This window comes from Hydra vulgaris, chromosome 14, assembly GCF_038396675.1.
Source record: "Hydra vulgaris chromosome 14, alternate assembly HydraT2T_AEP".
Lineage (NCBI taxonomy): Eukaryota > Metazoa > Cnidaria > Hydrozoa > Anthoathecata > Hydridae > Hydra > Hydra vulgaris.
Window position 1 is genome coordinate 17,763,391 of NC_088933.1, and position 9,769 is coordinate 17,773,159.

The 9,769-nt window shown below is 27.7% G+C and overlaps 1 protein-coding gene across 3 annotated transcripts in view; it reads right to left on the minus strand.

The window, feature by feature from the left end:
* Nucleotides 1-6,419, minus strand: part of LOC100205848 (uncharacterized) — an 84,772-nt gene extending 78,353 nt beyond the window's left edge. Inside the window, exons 1-7 of one of the 3 annotated variants that reach the window (XM_065818295.1) lie at nt 6,198-6,419; nt 3,270-3,326; nt 2,524-2,615; nt 2,213-2,397; nt 2,044-2,117; nt 680-798; nt 538-602 (exon numbers count right to left, since the gene is read on the minus strand). In XM_065818295.1, coding sequence (XP_065674367.1) covers nt 538-602; nt 680-798; nt 2,044-2,117; nt 2,213-2,397; nt 2,524-2,615; nt 3,270-3,292 — 558 coding nt within the window. In that variant the 5' untranslated portion in view covers nt 3,293-3,326; nt 6,198-6,419. The remainder of the gene's footprint in view (nt 1-537; nt 603-679; nt 799-2,043; nt 2,118-2,212; nt 2,398-2,523; nt 2,616-3,269; nt 3,327-6,197) is intronic. The other 2 variants (XM_065818296.1, XM_065818297.1) reach the window with 2 other exon arrangements.
* Between the last annotated feature and the right edge of the window lie 3,350 nt (nt 6,420-9,769).

The following is a 9,769-nucleotide window of genomic DNA, read 5'->3' on the forward strand; positions in this document are numbered from 1 at the left end:
ATGGTAGTCTTGATGATCCTGAACCTGACCTGACCTGAATGACCTGAAAAGTCTCTTAAACTATTTACATATATTACTTATATTAAGTTTATTTATTTCTTATACACTCAGATTAATCTTGATTTCTTTTGATTTCGACATGGGATAAGAAATTAATGATGGAAACAAAATCAACTGAAGATATTAGAATGGCATTGTAATATTGTAACTTTTCTTAAAGCATCAATGTTATAAACTAGAATATTATATTATTATTTATTAATATTTATATTAATAAATAATAATATAATATTAATATATTTTATTACACTGCCACATGGCAGTCTGATTAAAAATATTAATATTTTTAATCAGACATGCCATATAAAAAGAAACCTAAAGTGAATTTAAAAAAATAGTAAAAAAAATAGTATCTTATGTTCTCTCAAAAAAAGCGGATTTAAAAATTTCGAGCTAAAATTTAAAATAAATAAAAATTGAAAAATATATATATGTATATGTATATGTATATATATAAAATGTATGATACAAACGCACCATTTTTAATAAGTGATCTTGCATATCAAAAATATTTTTGCCGAGATGTTTTTTTGGATCCAGACCTATTAAAATTTTTTTTATGGTTTTACAAGAATATACCTAAAGTAAAATTATAATAAAAGTTATTAAAATAACAAACCAAGAGCAGCAACTTTGATTATGATTGCATTGACACTATTATCAATCATGTCTTGTAAAAGTTCTACTTGGTCTTTTTGCCACAAGAATGTCAATGATTGTTTATTTAACCTTGAGCATCTGAAAACATTGTTAAAGTTGCATACATTAATAACTTTTTATATTTTATATACTTGTATAAGACAATACTGTTCATAGGAATATCATTTTTTGTATTAATTTTTTTCTGGACTTTCAGTATTATTTGTTATTGAATACTTGTATAAGGAGTTGCCTTTTTATTCAATATCTTTTGATTTCTTCAATGCAATTTTTGCAAGGCAGTTTTTAACATTGGGCAATGGATATCACTGAAAATCAGCAGCATACACACATGAAATTTCATGAGTGTATAAAAAAATGTTTGCAGATGGATGTTAAGAAACGTTGAAGCCAACATCAGTTATGTATAGCACATGGCAAGCTTGTACTTAAAGTTTTTGATTTTAACAAAGTGAAATCCAACAGTATTGATATATAAAAAAGCAATATTAAAACTGTTATGTTTTTGTGTACCAATATCAAAAAACAAAGTTAAAACATTCACACAGAAAAAAAACTGCATAATTAACAAAAAACAAATGAGAATTTAAGAAATTCAAACAACATGCATTTGATGCATTAAAAATGCATTTGATAATAAGAATAAAAAATAATTACAATCTGAAATAAGAATAAAAAATTATTACAATGGTTTAATAAACAACACAAATTTATGGAGCATTTTTTTTTTGCTGCCGGTACGATTTGAACTAGAATCATTCACAAGATATTAATTTAAAGACTTATTTGCCAAATTTAACAATTCAAAAATAGGACCAAAAAATGACTTTTACTTTCTTAACTTTTTTTAACTTTTTAAATACTGGTACCAGTATTAAACAAAAAGTGTTGTGTTATTACCTGTGTTAGAAAGAGACTGTATTTTGTATGCCTTTACTGTTCATATGGAAACATTTCATATGGCATCTTTATATAAAGAGTGGAAGTTAAAATTTTTGTCAATATCTTTATCAATATTTTGATTTTACTATTGTTGTATTCAAAATTTTTATAATAAATCAAGTTTAGTTGTTGTTGTTACTATATACTATAGCTACTTATACTTTAAAAAAATAAAGAAGAGTGTTGTCCATCAAAGTTGAGTGTTGTCCATCAAGGTTGAGTGTAGATAGTTAATAGCGTTGTCCAACAAGGTTGAGTGTAGGTAGTTAGTTAAGTGTTGTCCATTAAGAATTAAGACATTTTATTATCTACCTATACTTATTGCTACTTATTGTATTTGAACAAAATATTTATACTATCAAATAAAAATAAAATATGTACACATTTTCCACTCTCACACGTTGGTAATTAGAAAGAATAGCACCAGAAGAAACACCATCATAATTAATAGAATCCTAGAAATATCATTAACAAGAAACCATTAAAACTTAAATTCATTGTTTAAGTTTTTTCTTTAAAAATTAACAAAAAATATTTATAAATTTTGCACCTGAATCATGTTTAAAAGTCGATACATATCTTCTACTTCATCGTGTTTATCAATTTTATATATTGAAGATTGACATACTGCTGAGCCTAAAATGGATTGCTGAAATAATGGAACACCTAATGCCTCTGAGTATAATTCGACTACATTGTGTCCAACAGTCTGATACATATAACTGTCCATTTCATCTAAAAACAAACTTAAAATACATCAAAAAATATTTTTTTGTGCAAACATTAAGGATATTAAAAAAATCTATTTTCGACTTTTTAAACTTTTACTTAGTAACAAAGTTAATAATGACAGATTCTTACCAACAAGAGAAGATTTAAGATGGGCCAAAGCAACAATTTCATGACCATGAGCAACACAATGCATCATATTAAAACAGCTATCTTTTCCACCACTAAATTATATTTATTGAATAGATAAATATAGAGAAAAATATTATTAGTTTATTTAATAAAAATTAAAAAAAGTTTAAAAAGCAATCTTTTTAAACTTTTTTTAATTTTTTTTAATCTTCAATTAACCATTTGCCCTTGATGCCCTAATAAAACATATTTCAAAGTCCTTGCAAAGTTTAATAAAGTATGGACCTGCAAAACTGATTGTTATTGATTCTAGGTAAAGTTTTTTAACCTGTACTGTTCTGAGCATATATCTAGTAAAAAAAAACTATAAAATCATTATCCAGTGAAAAAAAATAGAAAATTCAATTTAATTAAATAAATCCTAATAAATTCTTAAAATCTTATTTTATTAAGGTTATTTCTAGAGGTTAATTCTATGTATTTACTAAAATCCCATGCTTTAGTTGGATGTCATCATCATAGTTACAGGACTTGGGCAGTGTTAAACAATTTAAAAAAATAATGATAATCTTCATTAACTAGTTTGATATCTTCTAGAAGTCTTTTGGCTAAAAATTTCAGTTATCACAAATTGACAATTTTATTTAATATTTAATATCATATTGTAAAATATTATTATTGTTAAATATATTTAATACCATATTGTTAAAAATATATATATAAAGATGTTGTAAACAAACAAATACCTGATAAGAGCCACAACCCTCATGTTTCAAAATTTTACTTTATAAAAGGTTTACTACCTAAAATAATAATGTATGAATAAAGCACATATTAAAACATATGCAGATTACTTATAAACAAACTTCATAACTATATAACTCAACCAATCATTAAATGTTTTAATGAATGCTTAAATCAATAAAAAAAATTTAATGATTGTTCATCAGTAGATATTTAAAAGGGTAACTTCATTTTAACAAAAGACAGTTACTTCACCCATCTGTTAAGATTTTCTTCAAATTTTTACAAGTGGTACTTATCAATCAAACATAAAAAAAAGCAAAGTTTAAGTTCCCAACTAAAAAGGGTTCAAAAGTTATGACATTTATAAAATTAGCCCAAAATGTTCTGTGTTTGCAAACATGGATCTTGTAATGATTTTTTATGAATAATTCAAGTTCAAATAAAAAAAAGCTAAAAACTCCTGACCATTTTTGAAGGTCCTAATCTAAATTAGAAATTTTTTATGGCCATTTTTTGATTTTAAAATGGCAAGACAAATTTTCTGTTTCATTACCATAGGTTGCAGTTTCACTGACTCTATAAAATCTAGTTTGTTTTTTTAAACATTATGAAGATATGCCATTTTTAAATTTAAACTAAAATTCACTATTACAGATTAAATTTTTCATTATAGATTTTGAAGATGTACTTTTTCATAAACAATTTAAATTCTATGGAAGGAAATGGCTGAAAATTGGTACCTAATCATTTTTAAAGGTGTCTGAATTCAAAGATGTAGAGATAATAGATCAACTCAAAATTTTTGATGATTGTATTTTGATTTTAAAATGGTCGGATTTTTGGGCTACACTTCCAATCATTTTTTGAGTTGCTCAACTCTTGTTGAGAAATTAGAGATGTTAAACAATCTAATACAAACAATAGTTCTTATAAATCATACATTACATATATACATTACATTTAACCAGAAAGTAAATCTCAAAATTATGTTCATTGTTAAAGTTCATCCTATTTTTAAAAAACTTTTGTTTTATTAATAAAAATGAAATCATGTTAATCTAAAATTACCAAATTATGGCTCTAATTTCTCTTATAATATAAATTTTTGGTTCTTTGCAAAATATGCCAGAACATGAGTAATTGTCTCCGAGACATTAGGAGAAATTATCCCTGAGATGCATTAAATAACCTGATTGTGATTTTGCAATAAATGGACAAGAAGAAGTTTTACAAACTTATCCCACAGAAAATTAAATTCATTTAATAAAAGCTAAATTTGTTATGTTCAGTTTTTTTGTTGTTATCTACTGTTTCATATCCACTGTCAGTTCATTTTTATTACTACCATCATTTTTGTATTGTTTTTCTGGATCATCTTTTTATGATACTGTTATAAAAAACTCTAAGCAGGTTTAATGTTAAGACAACTATTGCATTTGTAAACCATGCAGCTTTTGATTATTTGGTGCAGACAACCATTTCAATAATTTCATGGTAAGACGTTTCTAGATCTATAGTACTCGACATCAATTTCACATTTTGGTATGTTATACCCACAAAAACAGAGCGTGTACTTTTTGGACCACCAAAAATGCACTATTTTGACAGACAACTGCATACCTGAAGACTCTGATTTTATAGTCTGAGTACTTTAACTTGTATGCTGTATAGAGTTTCTTAAGATTACCCCAAAAAATTATTTTTGACATGTTTATTTTTTCCAGTACTAACAGTCTTTTTTACCAAGCATTTTTAATACTTATCACCACAGTAAAAATGTTCTATAATAACCTAGCTGAATCGATGCTTTTCAACCACATCAGGGTATGCAATGATGCATTTTTTATTGCATAATTAATTTTGCCTTTAAAATTTTGCTGTTAGTAATTGCAAGAATAGAAACTATTTCACCACATTTCTGATAGATCAAGATTTTGGGGTCAATATAAAAATTTGAAATTTCTGCCTTCTGCTACATACTTATTCAGAGTTAAAAATTGAATTCAGAGAAAACCAGAATAGTTGCAAGTTTCTTAATAATTGCTTCATTAACTAGATTTACCTTTTTCTTTTCAAATAAAGGCTTCTTGGAGTTTGTTTTTTCATTTAGAGATTTTAGAGGTCAAGTTGAGAAATGTTGTTAAAAATTAATCTTGTTGATTTTATTATAACTTCATTCTCTGTATTATCTTCAATTATTTTATCTCCATCTTGTTCTTTTCTGATTTTTTTTACTTGATGCTAATTTATATCTGCATTAAAATACTTAAAATAGAACTTTGCTGCGAAGTATCTCATAATTGTACTTCTTGATGCTTTCACCATGCAAACTTGAAAAGTATATGTTGTTAAATGACACTAACTTTCTAGTTTAATTCCAGCAGAGCACTGTTGTTTGTTTGCTAAACCAGAGACACTGTATTTCCAAGTAAGAAGTAATATTTATTTAATCTATTATATATTATAATTGAAAACTTTCCTAAACTTTATAAATCACGGACATTACGAGACTATATTTATACATTATAACTGTCACAAAGCTATATTTAGACAACTTAGCAACATTTTGATTAAAAAAATATTTATTTTATAACTTGTAAGATATAAAACTGTTTAAACTTTTAAACGTTGTTGTAATTTTTTTAATAATAGGTTAGCCTAACTAAAAATACTTCTTTATGTACATGTAAAAAAAAAGAAAAATGAACCCAGGAGAGTCTAACTCTCCTGGGTTCATTTGTAATGTATCTCCACGAACTAGTGTTACTCACGGAAACTAAATAAAAATTTTTTTCAACCAGCTCCTACTAGAACTTGAAAAAATTATATATTAGAATTTTAGGTTTCATCGATAAGAAAAAAAAGTGCCCAATTTAATTTTTTATGTAAGCAAAAAAAATAACGAACAAAAACTTTTTTTTACTTACACTAAAAGTAATTAAGCCACGCATGCCCACCAATAGTAACGAAACAGAAATTTTGCCTTAACCATTTTATAATAAAAAAATGATTATTTAAAGTTTTATTTCTGTTATTTTCTTTTCAAATTACCAATATCAGGTACTACTTTTTAACCACTTTCTTTCACTAGAAAATGAATTATGCATTAAAAAGGTACCATTACAAAATTACAAATAGAAGATGTGGACAAAATATAGAATATTTAAGGCTCAATTTACAAGCGTCTTAACTTTTAAACAATTTAGATTTGAAAGCTCAAATTAAACAAATTTTTATGCTTCATTAATACATTATTAGGTACTACTAGTTAAATTTTAAAAAAAAAACCTAAAGGGGTGTCTAAAAATACTTAATTTTTTGTCAAATTCTAGCATTTAAAAGATTTAGTAATTAAGCGGCTATTATGAACCACATGCGCAATGTTTTTCACGGAAGTTTGTTTTTCCACCACGTGCGCAATGTTTTTCGGGAAGGCAAAATGTAAACAAATCTTATATAGATTTTGTAAGGTAGGCATTACTACGCGCGTACAACTAATTTTTTCTTAGTTGTACGCGCGTTAATACACCACGGTCCTTTAGAAGGGACAAGTTAACATACGCGCGTATGTTAACTTGTCAAAAATTTTATTTCCTTAAATGTTTACTGCACTTGCGTACGCAAGTGCAGTAAACATTTAAGGAAATAAAATTTTTGAAATTGGCTGCGGCTTGTAGAAACAAACTTTTTTAGTTGATGACTGTTTATTTATATATATTTCCATATAAATCACCACTTTTAACTCTTTTTACGACTGAAAATATAATAGGCTTATCTTGGTTGCATAAGAAAATAACTCAAATAAGATCAAGTCAACATGCACCAGCGCTGCAGGAAGATCCAGTGGCAGACCAAGATGTTCCACATCAAAAACTGTCGCTATGATCCGCTGTGCAGCCACGAAGGACCCACTGGCATCTTCACAAATTCTCAATGAACTGCCTTCTGATGTGAATGTGAGCTCTCGCACCATTCGGCAACGTCTTGTGGACAATTTCAATCTTTGATCCTATCGCGCTGCATTAAAACCACGACTTTCTCAGAAAAATATTCGTGACTGCCTAAAATTTTGTAAAGCACATAAAAATTGGACCGTGGCAATGTGGCGACGTGTCATGCTCTGAAACGAATCGCAAGTGAAACAATTTGTTACGCATAAAGTAAATGTTCGACGGCCACCAAACACACGCTACAATGCCCGTTATGTTGCTCCAGCGGTAAAACATTGTCCTGCAATTATTATTTGGGGAACAATTACTGCCAGAGGTCAAGCAGGAATCCATCTCATGCCCGTTATGTTGCTCCAGCGGTAAAACGTTGTCCTGCAATTATTATTTGGAGAGCAATTACTGCCAGAGGTCAAGCAGGAATCCATCTCATGCCGCGAGGTGAAACTATGAAAGCTGTTAATTATTTGCAAATAATAAAGGCAAATGTTCCTATTTGGCTCAGAACATGCAACTGCCACATCTTTATGCATGATGGCGCGCTATTTCATCAGGCAAAGATCATTAAAACATGGTTTCAAGAGAATTCCATCAATGTTCTTGCTCCGTGGCCTGGCTTGTCACCGGATTTAAACCCGATTGAAAATTGCTACGTAAAATTGAAAGCAGACGTGGCAAAAACTAACTCGACGTCGACGACAACTTTGAAGGAGGCTATACCGGAGGCGTGGTCCCAATAAGTAACGCCTGATTACTGTGACTCTCTTGTTGCCTCGAAGAATAGAAGCTGTCCTCAAAGCCGGAAGAAGACTTTCTGATGTGAACTACTTGCTGGTTCCTTCGAAAGTGTGTCATTAACTGATGTGAATGTTGCGTTTAATTCAATCATATTATCATTAAATTGAAGTGGTACTATGTTTCTGTCTAAAAACCTTAATGGTCGGATCTTTTTGGCCAGCACTGTATGTATGTATACATACAAATTATATATACATACATACTTTTTATATAAACTCTTAATGTAATATATATATATATATATATATATATATATATATATATATATATATATATATATATATATATATATACATATATATATATATATATATATATATATATATATTGTTTTTTTGATTATTTAATAATAATAAATTTTTTCAAATTGATAGAGATCACTAAAAAAATAAATAATCACAAAATAGATCAATAAATAAATAAAAAAGTAAGATGAAAAAAAAAACAACTTTTTTACGGTACTTAAAGTTTCATGCCGTTTGCGGCACTCATCAGATATATATTTAAATCAAGAAAAAACCGTTCAAAAATACAATTAAAAAACCGTTACAAAATTAAAAAAAACAATGGAATGAGTTCTGACGTCAAATAATAATAATAGTAATAATAATAATAATAACAATAATAATAATAATAATAATAATAATATGGAAAAACATCTTTTTTAATCGCCAGTGTCATATTGGGAAAGAAGGAATCTGTTTCTATGTCTACACTTAGAAACAATCTCACTCCTTTTATTCAATAAATTACTATTTTTATAATAAAGAATTTCATATTTTTCGGTGAGACATAATTTGCAAGATTTGGATGTTGGATTATATGCTTTACATCGCCTAAGAATTTTCCACTTAACTATAGGGACTAAATTAGCTTCTTTTAACTTCCATACATGTTTTGAGAGTTCATTATCATTTTTGTATTTAGAGATGTTAAATGATTTAACGTGATTAATGTATCTTAATTTAAAAGGAGTTTCACTTATCCCAATGTAGGTTTTTTCATTAGAAGATGAATCAAGATTATCTGTTGTAACAGTTGCTTGATATACAATGTTGCTTGTTAAACATTTATTAAACAACGGACAGAGATTTTTATTATAGCATTTACAGTCCTGTTGATTAAGGTTTGTATTGTTGCATAAAATGTATTTGTTGTGCGAATTTATAATAGATTTTGCACTTGGCATACAACTGTAGCTAACTTTGACTGTGTTCCTGTTAAATATTTTATGCAGTTTATTATTATTAGGAAAATGTTTGTCAATAAGTTTCAAAAAACATTTTCCCACTTTGGTGCTAACGTTTTTACTAAATGGAGGGTTAAACCAAATGATGTTGCGGGCTCTGTTCCTTTTTGGAGTTGATATTGTTATAGGATTATATGTTAGACTACATTTATAACCAGACTTTAATAAAGCTTCATTATATAGAGGAATAGTATTTTGAAATATTTCTTTGTTAGATGAATTTGTAGACAATCTAAGTTCAATCGAACGTGGTATTTGTTTTAATATACTCGGCGGGTGATTTGAATCAGCATGGATGTAATTTAATGTATGATCAGGTTTGAAATAAGGTTTAAAAGTGAAGTCACTAAGATTTAGAGTCACGTCAAGGTAGTTAACAATTTCCATGTTGCATTGTATAGAAATCCGTAAGCCATTGCATTTAAATATTTCGACAATATGCTTTTTTATTTTTTCCATTTGAGGGCCGCTTTAATTACTAAAAACTGCCAAGCCATCGTCACGG